The sequence below is a fragment of the Neoarius graeffei genome, chromosome 8 (genome assembly GCF_027579695.1).
Source record: "Neoarius graeffei isolate fNeoGra1 chromosome 8, fNeoGra1.pri, whole genome shotgun sequence".
NCBI lineage: Eukaryota > Metazoa > Chordata > Actinopteri > Siluriformes > Ariidae > Neoarius > Neoarius graeffei.
Window position 1 is genome coordinate 1,498,267 of NC_083576.1, and position 15,083 is coordinate 1,513,349.

The 15,083-nt window shown below is 48.2% G+C and overlaps 2 protein-coding genes across 2 annotated transcripts in view; both read right to left on the bottom strand.

The window, feature by feature from the left end:
* The window catches only part of LOC132890373 (uncharacterized), an 85,838-nt gene that overhangs the window by 33,343 nt on the left and 37,412 nt on the right, over positions 1–15,083 (bottom strand). The gene's annotated exons all lie outside the window — the stretch shown is intronic.
* On the bottom strand, positions 6,677–8,865 carry LOC132890375 (proteinase-activated receptor 4-like). The gene has a single exon (XM_060927182.1). It carries the CDS (start codon positions 8,761–8,763, stop codon positions 7,702–7,704), a length of 1,062 nt encoding a protein of 353 aa, XP_060783165.1. The 5' UTR covers positions 8,764–8,865; the 3' UTR covers positions 6,677–7,701.

The window sequence follows — 15,083 nt, forward strand, 5'->3', positions numbered from 1 at the left end:
GCGCAGCCAGAGCAGCATCAGGGAGACATTGAGGCTGGCATAGACTTCGAGGAGGTTTTTAGTAGTCAGAATGACCTGGACCCTGATAGACATCGTCAGCCCAAGGAAGCTGAGGAGGAGGAGGAGCTTAGACCTTGCCTAACTTTGGACATGTGTATGCAGCCGCCTGACATTGCGCAGGAACTTCTTTCATATGGTGATGGAATATTTAGCGTTGCCCCCGCCCAGGGCAACAAACCAGTAGGGTTCTTCGCCATACTGAAACTGGAAGCCATGGCTTTTCCTGTGCAATTCCTGACAGGAGAGAACACACTGGATGAACCCAGAACCTTCTCGCTCTCGCCTAGTATGTATTTTAATTGCAGGCTGTTTGCTGTTGATACACGTTTTGCTAGCGACCAAACTTATCTTTTCTTTGCGCAGTTTGTCACAGAAACACACCTGGCGACAAACAGCATGTCTATTCAAATGTGCAAAGGCACGTCCAGAGCTCCAGATGGCCATCATATTAACAACCTCATGCTCCTGGACCGAGAGGAGGTGCAATGGCTCATTATAAGCCAAGACGCAACTGTTTATGCAACCTCTTCAAGGCACCCCAGCTTATTGGAAAAAAAAACGCTCAAAGATGTCCACGCCATGGTCCGGCAAATAGGCAAGCCCACGTTTTTTGCAACATTCTCCGCTGCTGAGATGAGCTGGCCTGAGGTCATAGAGGTCATAAAAGCTCAGCAGGGAGAACTAGGGGACTTTTCAGAGCTCGACTGGAAAGCGAAATGCGACATTCTGTGGTGTAACCCCGTAACAGTGATGCACATGTTTGAAAAGCGAGTCGATGCTCTGATGACCAACCTTATCCTCTCACCAGCACAACCCATTGGTGAAGTAGAGGATTACTTTTATAGGGTTGAGTTCCAAGCTAGAGGAAGTCCCCATATACACATGCTAATTTGGATTAAAAATGCACCCAAATTTGATGAAGCCTTTGACGCCGAAGGAGCGGCGTTTATAGATCGGTACATCTCGTGTGAGATGCCTGACCCCGAGACAGACCTGGAGCTCCACAGAATTGTCTCGGAGGTTCAGGTGCACAGCAGGAAACATTCCAAGTCCTGCAAAAAAGGCAATGTTGCCTGTAGATTTGGCTTCCCTAAACTGCCCGTGGATGAAACCTTCATCACTAGGCCCCCCTGTTGTTCGCCCCTCTGAAGGTTTAGACGAAGACCAAGATGAGGCTGCTGCTAGAGTACTGAAGCAGAAGCGGGCACTTGCTAAGAAGCGAAAGAAAGCCAAAGCCAAGCTTCAGCAAGTTAGAGACTTGCTGATGGATGCAGGGGCTTCATTTAGTAGCTTGATGGAGTTGCTCAACCGATGCGGTTTGATGCATAAGCAATACCGTAGGCTCTTCCACCTCGTCGCGAACGGCAACGTCGTGATCCTGAAGCGGCATCCGAATGACTGCTGGGTTAATCAGTACAACCCAGACCTGCTCCATGCCTGGAACGCCAACATGGACATTCAGTACGTTGTGGATGACTACAGCTGCATCATGTACATGATGTCCTATGTGTTGAAGCCAGAGCACGAGATGACTGAATTCCTTAAGAACGTCATCAAAAATGTAAAACAGTCCAATGTAAATGAGTGTGACAAAATGAAGCAGATTATGCAGGCCTATGTTAAACATAGAGAGGTCAGCACTCAAGAGGCTGTTGCTCGCACCTGCAGCTTATGCCTGAAGAGATGCTCCCGGTCTGTCGTGTTCCTTCAGACTGATGAGGAGGGTCTGAAGATGAGTCACCCTATTGGCAGACTCAAGCAAATGGAGCCGGGTTTGGAGGAGGTGTGGATGTCGGGCCTGCCTGACAAATATGCCAACAGGCCTCTCGATCCAGAGTTCACGCACATGTGCATGGCCGAGTTTGCGTCGGAGTACAGGGTGCTGTACGGACAGCAAACTCAAAGTAGAAGCAGCATCCCCCTCTTAAACGACATGGGCTTTGTTCAGAAGAGGACTGGAAAACCAGCAATTATTAGATTTCCTCACTTCTCAGAGAAGAAAACGCCTGAGAAGTTCTATAGAAGACTGCTCAAACTTTATCTCCCACACAGATCTGATGACGACCTGAGAGATGAAGCACACCCGACCTACGAGCAGTTTTATAAGTGTGGCCAAAAGGCGGGTATGCGTGTCCAAGACATCGTTAACCGCAACAAACCATGCTACGAAGGTCAAGGTCGAAAGCTCGATGAAGCGTTGGAACAGTATCGGGTGCATGGCCCTATAGTTAATGAGTTGGACTCTTTTGCGCCTGAAGTAGAGGTGGAACAGTTAGTGTCTTGCAGAGCGAGAACCTGATGAGCGTGAAGACCAAGAAGAAGTTCCTGAATATGAAGTCAAGAAAGACAGGAGGAGCTCCATGCCTAGAATAGAAGCGCTGCAGTTGAGTCCAGACTTTGTGAGAAAAATGTATCAAAGTCTGAATGAAACACAGGCTTCTATCTTCTACAGCATACATCAGTGGTGCTTTGAACTTGCGTGGAGTCGTGATGTCGAGCCGTTTTATTACTTTTTGACCGGGGGAGCTGGCTGTGGTAAATCGCACGTAATCAAGTGCGTTCACCAGGAGGCAAGGAGGATTCTGCGTGAGCTCCCAAGATTCCGGGACCATGCAGACATGTCCCAGCCTGTGGTGCTGCTGACCGCCTTCACTGGCACAGCAGCCTTCAACATCTCTGGCGTGATGTTGCATTCCGTCCTCAAACTGCCAAGATCCTTGAAGCCACCATATCAAGGTCTTGGAAACGCCCTTGATGAGGTCAGAGTGGCACTGTCCAACGCGGAGATTCTCATCATTGACGAGATCTCCATGGTTTCCAAAGAGCTGTTTGCCTACGTCAACTGGCGTTTTCAACAGATCCGAGGAAACAAGAAGCCGTTCGGAGGAATTTCTGTCCTTGCTGTAGGTGACTTTTATCAATTGCCGCCTCTCGGTAAAGCCAAACCGCTGTGTGTGTATGAGGAGATGGAGTTTGATCTCTGGAAGGATCACTTCAAAATGGTCATCCTTACAGAGATCATGTGACAGAAGGACGATCGAGCTTTTGTTGAGCTCTTGAACCGCCTGAGAGTGAAGCAAAAGCTCGATCCTTTGAGCGATGAAGATAGAGGGTTGCTCACACAGACAGTGGCTGTTATCAAAGATTGTCCAGTAGATAGGCTACACATATGCTACCAACAAAGAAGTTGACCATCACAACTCTGACACTGTAGCCTCCCTCTATGAGGATGCCATCGACATTGCAGCTCAGGATTACCGGAAAATGCCTACAACTGGCTGCATGACGATGGTGTTTGCCGTTAAAGGTAACAAGCGAGACTTGCCTGACAACATAACAGCTGCTCAAGGAGTACGCGTTATGTTGACCAGGAATCTCGACGTGGAGGACGGAATTGTTAACAGAACATTCGGAACCATCTCGCACATTGTAATGATGGAGAGCGAGCCAAAATATGTAAAGTTGATTGGACTCCAGCTGGACAATCCCACAACAGGACAGAGATTCCACAAAAAGATCTTGGGTCTCTCAGGTAATCTGGCCTATACTGAAAGGTCTGAGGAGAACCTGAGCAGCAAAAAAGGGGTTGTTCGTCGCCAGTTCCCCATGGAGTTGGCTTTTGCCTGTACGGCCCACAAAGTACAAGGCATGACGATGGCGTCGGCGGTTGTGTGCCTGAAACGCGTCTTCAAACCGAGCATGGCTTATGTCGCTCTCAGCCACACAACTTCGCTGGGAGGTCTGAGCATCTGCGACTTCGACGAGAAAAAGATCTACGCCGACCCCGAGATCAAGACGGCTCTGGAAAGTATGACTCGAGCGTCTTTCCATAGCTGTAGACCGTTGTTGAGTTTTTTTTCAATCTGTACAACAAACTCCAAAGCTTTTGACAATCGTCCACCACAACACACAGGGTCTGCCGTGTCACATGGTGGACCTGAGAGCACATCATGAGCTCCAACGAGCAGATGTGCTTTGCCTTACAGAGACGCATTTGTCGGGGTCTTTTGTAGCCGAAATTTTTCAATTGGAGGGGTACGCCATGTTCCCACGTAGCAGACAGCTGTCTTGCAACAGCTGTGTGGACATGGCTAAAAAAGATGGAGGTGGAGTTGCAGTGTACTGTAGAGACAATGTGCAAGCAGAGCCTCGCAGGTACATGCAACAGGTCACGGATTTGGAGTTTGTTGTTGTTAAAATCGAGGCTCCAGTCAAAGTATTATTGGCGACGGTTTACAAACCGCCAAATTTTCAATTGGGAATCTTTCTCCAAAATTTGAAAAACCTCTTGGACTCATTGGCCATTTTAAATCACCAGCCCATCATTGTTTGTGGCGATTTTAATGAGGATCTCCTTTCAAAAGGGAAAAAAAAAGCATCAAAGATTTATTTCAGTCCAGAGGTTACACTCAATTAATTAAAGAGTCCACCACCGAGAAGAACACACTGATTGACCACTTTTATATTTCACATCCTGATAAATGTCTTCAATCAGGTGTTCTCCAAACGTACTACAGTTACCACAGTCCGGTTTATTGTATTTTGACTGACTAAGCCTCTCCAGCCAACACATGGTCCATAGAAAAGTTTGAGTTTCTGTATCCTGTAAGGTATACATGTTTGCGTGTATGTAATGTGTAATATGTAGTTTCCGGGCACTCCTTGAGCCTGTTCAATGAGTAGTTTATCCTCAATGTTTGTTATTGTACTCTCTGTAATGTAAAGTGTTCATTGACCTTAAATAAACTTTTTGTAAAAAAACTTCATTGTGTTTCATTTTGTAACAACTTGTCTGCGTGGGCGTTTTTTCTTATTTAATTGTTTTTCATATACGTGTTCCAGGTCACTCATTCAGTTTGTTCAGTGAGTGCCCAGCTTTTTCATTTGTGTAGCATTATGTCAATGTTGAAGTTATTGTTAAGACTAATCATTGTAGTGGCATGTGTTGGCTGGAAATGGTTGAATCTTATTATGTAAATGTAGTGTAATTGTATTTATTTATGTAATAAAGGGCTCAGCATTATCTTGTGTCCTCGTTTATTGAGTTGATGAGAACGACGGTCAATGTTAAATGTTAAGTAATTAGCTTAGCTAATGTAAATCTGTAATGTGGGTTTATGTAAAATCAAGCTGCATGTCAACCAGGTCCATCACAAGGTGAGTATCTCTCTTCCTTTGAATTATTCACTCGCATTAAGTAATGTAACTAAATCCCCCTCCCTTTCTCTTCTCCAGTCTCTCTGTTCTCTCTTTACTGGCCATGTTCAACAGGAGGAGTGTCTCACAGCAGAGTGAGGAAGAAATCAAGAGGACCATAGCTGATCTCGTGCCAGTGAGTACAGCAACCAATCACAAAAAAGGGAAGAAATATTTCATAACTTTTGAGCAATGTTTTAACACGATGCTTTGAAACCTGTAACTTATGTCTGGTTTTATTCTTTTTTTTTTTTTTTTTTTAATCTGGGAACAAGATCTAGGATGAAGACCTCCAGAAGACTACAGCAGCTCACTCTCCAGTGAAGACAGCAACCCAGCAGAAGAATGTAAGGGACATTTAGCATTGTATCTTCATTGATTTGTATATCAAACACTTTGCAAAGTGCACCTGACTACTGAATACTGTTTTAATATTACAGGAAGAACAACAGACTCAGGAAGAAGACCTCCAGAAGACTTTTTTCCTTTTTTATCTTTAGTTTCCTGATGGGTTCGGTTGTCTTGTTTTCACAGCTTTGTTTCTTAGATTAGGTCTCATTGTATTTAGTATGGAGGATATGCACCAGGTCCTAGGGCGCATGATTAGTTGACCGGTAGTACCTAATCTGCTTTTTGTTGCTACAGTAATGCTTTTATGGCTGAGGACTACAGTTGACTTGTTAACTTGAGTGCAGTCCTAAAGTTTCCATCAATGAAACAGACTTCATGTTAAAACTGTTAATGTTATAGTCATGCTGTCTGTTGTTGCCCAAATGAGGATGGGTTCCCTTTTGAGTCTGGTTCCTCTCGAGGTTTCTTCCTCATGTCGTCTGAGGGAGTTTTTCCTTGCCACCGTCGCCACAGGCTTCATCATTGGGGATAGATTAGGGACAAAATTAGCTCATGTTTTAAGTCGTTCAAATTCTGTAGAGCTGCTTTGCGACAATGTTTGTTAAAAGCGCGATACAAATAGACTTGACTTTTGTTGATTTTTGCTGACTCATCAGGTGTTTTTCAATGCCTTGATTGTTTGCTTGTGTTTTATGAAACATAAACCTAATATCTGCTGCAAAATGTCTGTTTATGGTTGTTTTATTATTGCTTGCTAGGTATTGGCATGTGAGGTAGCTGTTATCATGTTAGCTAGCTGTTAGCATCATAGCCTCATAGCAAGTCACACATTCACACAGTACAGTACAACTCCTGCGATAGTGACTGCTACGCGCACTGCATCCCTCTCACAATTTCCCCTGGGGGAATTGTCATCTCTAGTTATTAATATTGTTTTAATTGTAATTGATCTTTTTGTCAGGTTGTGAGAATGTTACGAATAAATTTGCACAAACTTTTCATGTGACTTTGATCAGACAGATTCGGCGAAGATAAAACTGGTGAATAAGGAAAAGTCGTCTGCATAAACTTGTTTGTCAAATGAAGCCATTCTACAGGTCTTTTATTTTCTTTCCAATATTGTGTCCATATACAGGAATATACTACAAGTACAGTTACACATTTATATATTTATATATTGTTTTGTTCTCTGTGCTTACAGTAACTCTGTGGTTCTGCCTCTCATTACTGGGTTGATAAATTCTCCAGAAACATTGAGGAACCACAGAACACCCATAAAAACCCAAGGAACCATGTGTGTTCCTCTCGCCTCTCGAACACACGCTGAAATCCTGTCGCATGTTAAACATGGGAGGGAGTTTAAAAGAAAGGGAGGAATGAGCAGGAAAGGAGGAAGAGAAATATGCTCTGAAGTGAAAAAGTCTTTCACTCAGATTTAAAGGTAGAGAAAGAAGAGCAGTCACTTTCCACCCCTTTGGCATCCACGATGCAGCTCTTCTTCAAACGCGTCCCTGATGATCAGCATCCAGAATACATCACGGTCATTAAAAATCCTAAAGACGATCCTTTAGTCAAACACGATAACTTTACCTTTTACAGTCGAACACTCTGTACACATCATAACCTTCTCTTCATCCTTCATGAACACATCATCAGTCTCTTCATTAATCACAGACGACTGTTACATTCTTCATTAAACAGATTTAAAACATTTATACACACACATCTTCCTGTTCATACAGAATCATCACATGTGCACAAACTGTTTATCCAGAACAACACACCACACACACCGAGTTATCCGACACTCATCTTCTGATTCCATTTCACTCCAGTTTTACGCCTTTACGGTTAAAATCAGTGTCTTTATCCTTTTGTTTTGAGATTACTGTAAACTAACTTTAGACTTAGCATGCTAGTTATTTATAAATGCACTTTGTTATTAGATATGTAGCTACATAGCATGCTAGCAAAGGTGCAAACAAGATACAATGCCTGGCAGCTCACTAACAAAAGCTCTACGGACTCATATTAAAGTCGAGTGTTCAATTTTTGTCTACGTTCTTGTCATCATGACTCCTCCCCTTGACCACTTTACAAGTTTATGGTATCTTTCTCTGAAAGTCCTTTACTTTTTTCCGACAACAGCGTGACCTTTGACCTTGTCGTCCCTGAGGAACTTCCAGAAGAAGATTCGTAGCTGTTTTTTGTGCAGCACAGCAACTTTCCCACTTTTCCTCTAAAGTCCTCGGAGACATAGTAGAAGATAAAGGGGTCGATGCAGCTGTTAAAGGTGCTGATAGCGAGACTGATCATGTAGGGCACGTAGAGTTGGTCGGAGCTGTCAGAGCTACCATCATGACCTTTCGTGCTCTTAGGTGAGTAGAACCATTTGGAGTAATGCATGAGCAGGAGAACGTTACTGGGGAGCAAGCAGACGATGAAAACCACCAATATGAGTGCCGTGACTCGGGTTGCGTGGGTGTAGCGAGCACCAGCGGCCACTAGGGTGCGCAGTACAGCGCTGTAGCAGAAGACAACAACAAATAGCGGGATGAGAAAGCAGAGGAAGAAGAGTGTGGCAAAATATGGCACCATGTACTTCTTCTGTTCCTCTTCAGGAAGAGCGTCATGGCAAGTTGTGATCGAAAGGTCTTTGATGAAGTAAGATTGACGTGAAGCGAGCATAGGGACAGCTGCAATCAGCACCATGGTCCACACCATCACGCTCATCAACATGGACGTCTTGACGCTCCGTAGCATTCTGGCACCAAACGGATGCACCACAGCCACGTAACGGTCCACAGCGATGAGCGCCAGGCAAACCACCGAGCCATACATGTTCCCATAAAACAGAGCAATTAGCAAGCGGCAGGAGCCTTCGCCAAACATCCAGTTGTTTCCCTGGAAGTGGTAGATGATGCGAAAGGGAAGCATGAGGAGAAGAAGAAGGTCGCAGCAGGTGAGGTTCACTAACAGAATGGTGGATGGAAACTTTTTTGTGCGGAAGACAAGAACCCACAGCGCCAGAAGGTTAGAAGGGAAACCGAACACGAATGAGATGAGGTAGAGAAGAGGAACCAGGAGAACCGTGATGGCTGCTAGAAATTGATTCTGGTCCCTTTTTGTAATAGTTCCGTTTGTGGTGATGATCATGGATGTTTCTGAAACAACATGAGCAAAGAGAGATGATTACAATATATTTATGTGTATTTTGGAGAAAATAAAACCCTGGCATTCTTCTGGAACATGAACGATAAGGACAGGGACACGCTGAGATGTCCGGTGGCTGAAACAAGATCAATCTGACACCTTTACAGCAGAATATTTACTTTAAATTTAAAATCAAAAATGAAAAGAGGTGATAATTGGACACATGAAACGTACTGTATCTGTCTGATGTGCAGCAGATGAACGAATCTCAGTCAAAAACGATTCAGAGACTCAAAGCACTTGAAAGCAGATTTCACAAATATACAGTTAACTATTGAACAGGAAACTGTTTTCTGATTTGTTGATGCCTGAGACATTCAGTCTTTCATTCAGTCAAGCAAACAGATGACTCAAAGTGTTTCGTTTCATTTAAACAGAGTGAATCATAACCATAACACATCTATCCTGAGTTTCAGTGAAATTCATCATTAATACAAACAGCGGAGTGTGACAGTTCGTAGGAGAGGGAGGAGCACAGAAGGACGGCAGGCCAGAATAAAGTTCAATCACTGTTTATTTTTGCTCTTTTCAGATGCAAACGACACTCTCTCAGCCCTGCACGCACACACACACACACAAGTCGTCTGGCTGGGGAGAGAGAGCTCCCTTCCTCTGCTCTCTCTCTCTCTTTATAGGGCGCAGTCACTGGGAAGACACAAACACAGGTTAATTGACAACAGGTGTAGTGATTCTGCCACTTACCTTTCCTGACTCTGCCCTCCTGTCACAGACCGGCGCTTGGCCATGCCCCTGCTGCCACATACCCCCACTGCCCGACTCAGGCCGGGTGGCTGTCCGGCCTGCAGCTGACTCCCCCCGATGGGAGAGGAAGTCCACCACGACCATCTGCGCCCCCGGCCTGTGGACCACCTTGAAATTAAAGGGTTGGAGTGCCAGATACCAACGGGTGATCTGCGCGTTGGCATCCTTCATGCGGTGGAGCCACTGGAGGGGCGCATGGTCCGAACAGAGGGTGAAAGGGCGCCCCAGCAGGTAGTAACGGAGGGCGAGGACCACCCACTTGATTGCCCGGCACTCTTTCTCTATGGTGTTGTAGCGCCCCTCATGCACTGACAGCTTCCTGCTGATGTATAGGACTGGGCGGTCCTCCCCCTCCACCTCCTGAGACAAAACCACCCCCAACCCTCTGTCCGACGCATCGGTCTGTAATATAAAGGGGAGAGAAAAGTCAGGGGAGTGTAAAAGTGGCCCCCCACACAGTGCGGCTTTTACCTCAGAAAAAGCCCGCTGGCATTGCTCCGTCCACTGGACCGGATCTGGTGCCCCCTTTTTAGTGAGATCAGTCAGCGGGCTGGTGACGTCCGAATAATTAGGTATAAACCTCTGATAATAGCCAGCCAGCCCCAGGAACTGTCTCACCCCCTTCTTGGTCTTGGGCCTCGGACAGGCCGCAATTGCTGCGGTCTTGTTCATTTGGGGCCGCACGTGCCCGTTGCCCAAGTGGAAGCCCAGATACCGTACTTCCACCCGCCCAATCGCACACTTCTTCGGGTTGGCTGTGAGACCCGCTCGCCTCAGTGACCTAAGGACGGCCCTCAGATGTTCCAGATGCCTCGGCCAGTCATTACTATAGATGATGATGTCATCAAAGTAGGCGGCCGCATAGGTGGCATGGGGGCGGAGGACCCGGTCCATCAGCTGCTGAAACGTAGCAGGCGCCCCAAACAGCCCGAACGGAAGTGTGACGAATTGGTGTAATCCGAACGGTGTGGAAAAGGCCATTTTTTCTCGGGATAGTGGAGTCAAGGGGATCTGCCAGTATCCCTTTGTCAAATCCAGTGTCGAATAAAAGCGAGCCGTGCCTAGTCGATCGAACAACTCATCAATCCGAGGCATTGGGTACGCGTCAAATTTAGACACCGCGTTGACTTTTCTATAGTCCACACAGAACCGGACCGACCCGTCGGCCTTGGGTACCAAGACCACCGGGCTGCTCCAGTCACTGTGGGACTCCTCGACGATGCCCATTTCGAGCATGGCCTTGAGTTCTTCCCGAACCACCTTTTTTTTGTGTTTGGGTAGCCTGTAAGGGCGGCTACGCACTACCACCCCCGGGGGCATCTCTATGTGGTGCTCTATGAGGTTAGTGCGACCGGGCAGGGGCAAGAACACATCCGAAAATTCGGCAACTGGGCGACCTCCGCGAGTTGGGTCGGGGAGAGGTGGTCTCCACAGGGGACCGGAGGGATACATGACGCCAATGCCCCTTTTTGGACCTCCGGCACCAGCTTCGCCTTCTCTGGAACCACTGACACCAGTGCCACAGGGACCTCCTCATTCCAGAGTTTAAGCAGATTGAGGTGGTAAATCTGTAGCGCCCCACCCCTGTCCGTTCGCTTCACCTCGTAGTCGACGTCCCCAACTCGCCGTGTGACCTCAAAGGGTCCTTGCCACTTGGCGACCAATTTGGAGCTTGATGTGGGCAACAGTATGAGTTCTTTATCTCCCGGTGCGAACTCTCTAAGGTGCGTACCCTTGTTGTACAGGCGGGTTTGCCGTTCTTGGGCCTGCCGCAAATTCTCCTGGGTTAGGTGGGTGAGGCCGTGGAGTTTTGCACGCAGGTCCATAACGTATTGAATTTCGTTTTTGCTTTGTGAAGGTCCCTCCTCCCAATTTTCGCACAGCACATCTAGAATGCCGCGCCGCTTACGCCTATATAATAATTCAAATGGGGAGAACCCCATGGAGGCTTGGGGGACCTCTCGCACTGAAAACAGAAAGGGCTCGAGCCACTTATCCCAATTACGTGCGTCCTCATTTACGTATTTTTTAATTATATTCTTGAGGGTGCGGTTGAACTGTTCCACTAAACCGTCCGTTTGTGGGTGATACACGCTGGTGCAGATCGGCTTAATCCCCAATAACCAGTGGGGTGCACAGATAGACACGAGGTGGTGCTCAAGCACCTGCCCCTCTGCCCTCTGTCCAAAAAGGTGCCCTTTTGAATTTTTTTTTTTACAGTTTACTGAGGCCAATGTCGACATGATCTTTCAGAAAAGCCGCGGCATTAAAAGCGTGTGTGAAAATAATGTCCTGATGTGCGCCCCCTCCGCACACACATCGGACCTCTGTCTCTCTTGCTCTGTCACGTGAACAAGCGTGCAGTGCATTCAATGTGAGGTTGCAGCAGCATAGCATCCTGGAAGCCACGGTCTTGTCGTAGGACAGACAACACATCGGGCAGTCAGTCAGCTCTTCCCCTGCCCCACCAGCCAGGTAACACATGAATCGAGTGAAAATGTATTGTTTGCCCTCTAAGCCCAAGCTGTAATTATTTTTTCATGAAGTAGCCCATCGCATACAGAAACAACTGCACATAAGTATTATATTTTTGCTAGACCATTTTCAGACTTGGGAAAACAAAAATTTCTTTTTCTATTTTGTTCAACTAGAGATTCCTGGCAAAGTCAAAAAGCCTTGATGTAATAAATTAACATTAAGTGGTTGTTTTACACCTTTAAAAACTAAAACGGGTCAGTGGCAACCTGAACACAAGAGGAGGGTTAAATCTCAGACTTTTATAATAAGGTGTTCCACATGCGCAAAAAAGTGCCCTTTACACCCCCAGAGCACTTGCCCCCCAAAATGTCTGTGCACGCCACTGCCAATAACCCATACAGTTCACGCAGTGTCCGTGACATAAACGTGGTGCCTTGATCAGTCAGAATCTCTTTCGGGATTCCAACTCGGGAGATAACACAGAAGAACACCTCCGCAATACTGCATGCTGAGATATTGCGCAGAGGCACTGCTTCCGGGTATCGCATTGCATAGTCCACCAGAACTAATATAAAGCAGTACCCTCGTGTCGACCGATCTAATGGCCCGACGAGATCCATCCCAACTCTTTCAAACGGGGTCTCGATTAAAGGTGGAGGGCGCAAAGGCGCTTTTGGAATGGCCGCTGGATTCACTAACTGGCATTCGCGGCATGCCGTACACCACCTACGAACGTCGCTGCGAATCCCCGGCCAATAGAATCGGGCCATTATTCGGGCTAGTGTCTTATCCTTCCCTAGGTGTCCAGCCATGGGATTAAAGTGAGCCGCCTGGAATACCAATTCCCGGTGGCTCTTTGGAATTAAAAGCTGTGTGACTCACTCCTTAGTTTGAGTGTCCTGCGTCACTCGGTATAACCTATCCTTCATAATTGCGAAGTAGGGGAAGGACGGGGTGGCGTTCGGCTGGAGTGTTTGACCATTGATTACTCTCACTTGGTCAAACGCATGTCGCAGAGTCTCGTTTCGCGACTGCTCTAATGGGAAATCTGTGAGGGATTCCCCAACAGAGAGAGGAGGAGCCTGCTGCTCCTCACTCTGACACGGAGATGACGTAGACGGCTCTGTGACAGCTGCTCCCACCAAAGCGACACCGGGACCTCCCCCTGTTAAATGGCAGGACCCACTCTTTACTAAGTGTGTCATTAAATCCCGAAATCCTGGCCAATCTGTCCCCAAAATTAAAGAGTGGGTAAGGCGAGGATTAACCGCCGCCTTCACTATAAAATTTTCCCCTCTGAAAATAATGTGGACCGACACCAAAGGGTAGCTGTGAACGTCCCCATGTACACACAACACCTTCACCCCCTGTGCTCCCCCCAATGCCTTGATTGGACCAGGCTTTGGTGGATTGAGGTCTGATTACAACCAGAATCCACCAACTCCTGATATGTATCCCCTTGGATACTCACCGTTATGCGATACGCTCAGGCCCAATCGAGGGCGGCTCCTGGCGCGTCAGGGATCCGAACCACCGCGCCCACCTCCATGGCCGTGCACTGTTGTTGGAGGTGGCCCGGCTCCCCGCAGCTCCAGCAAACCGGCCCGGGCTTCCTCTCCGCACCGGTGTTCTGGGGCTTACTCATCTGAGGGGGGGGAGAGACAGACGCAGAAGGGAGAAACGGAAGGGCACCGTGGGTGCGGCAGGCCGGCACAGGTGGCGCCGTCCCCCGCCTCCGTGGTGGGGGAATGGGGTGAGGACAAGACACAGGAGGAGAGGGGGAGAGAGAGAGAGAAGAGGAGAGAAGAGAAGAGGCTGTCTGCTGTCCTGCCACCGAGACAGCCGCCATATGGTCCTCCGCCAGTTCGACTGCCTGATCCAGCGACGCCGGGCGGTGGCACTGGACCCACTCCGCGGTTCCCGCTGGCAAGCCTGCGATGAATTGCTCCAGCACCACCTGGTCGATGATCCCCTCGGCGTCGCGGTTGTCGGCCCTCAACCACCGCCAGCAGGCGTCCCGGAGTTGCTGGCCGAACGCGAACAGCCAGCCAACTTCCTCCAAGCACAAAGCGCGGAAGCGCTGCCGCTGCTGTTCCGGGGTGCGCCCCACGCGCTGGAGGATGGCCCGGCGAAGGTCCGCATAGGCCAGCCGGCGGTCGGCGGGGAGCTGTAGCGCGGCCAGCTGTGCCTCTCCCGTTAGCAGGGGGAGGAGGCGCGCCGCACGCTGCTCTATCGGCCACCCCGAGGTTTCCGCGACTTGCTCAAAGAGAATGATGAATGCCTCGGGGTCGTCCTGCGGGCCCATCTTTGTTAGGGTGAGGGGGGACGGGCCCGCGGTGGGAGCGTTGGTGGACCCCGCCGACGCGAGGAGGTGCCGGAACGCCTGTCGATCTTCTTGTTGGGCCAACACCAGGGCCTCGAACCGCTGTTCTTGCTCCTTTTGGAGGGTGAGTAGCACCTGGTGCCGGCTTTGCTGGGCCGTGGCGAGGGCGTGGACCAGTTCGGCGAACGGGGAGGACTCCATGGGGCTGTTAGGCTGCTGTGCTCCAGGTCCCGGGTTTCGGCACCACTGTGGCAGTTCGTACGAGGGGGAGGAGCACAGAAAGACGGCAGGCCAGAATAAAGTTCAATCACTGTTTATTTTTGCTCTTTTCAGATGCAAACGACACTCTCTCAGCCATGCACGCACACACACACACACAAGTCGTCTGGCTGGGGAGAGAGAGCTCCCTTCCTCTGCTCTCTCTCTCTCTCTTTATAGGGCGCAGTCACTGGGAAGACACAAACACAGGTTAATTGACAACAGGTGTAGTGATTCTGCCACTTACCTTCCCTGACTCTGCCCTCCTGTCACAGACCGGCGCTTGGCCACGCCCCTGCTGCCACACGGAGTTTTTTTAATTTATCATTCAAGACAAAGATTCGATCTTTACCTCTAGAAATGTCAGTTGTAATAATGTGTAATTAATATAAAATTGTAATAAACTGAGTAAACCCAGGCAAGGGTACATAAGTAAGGGAAA

What these genes read in the sequence shown, in the direction of transcription:
- LOC132890375 (XM_060927182.1), bottom strand. Translation starts at nt 8,763, where the DNA reads ATGATCATCACCACAAACGGAACTATTACAAAAAGGGACCAGAATCAA.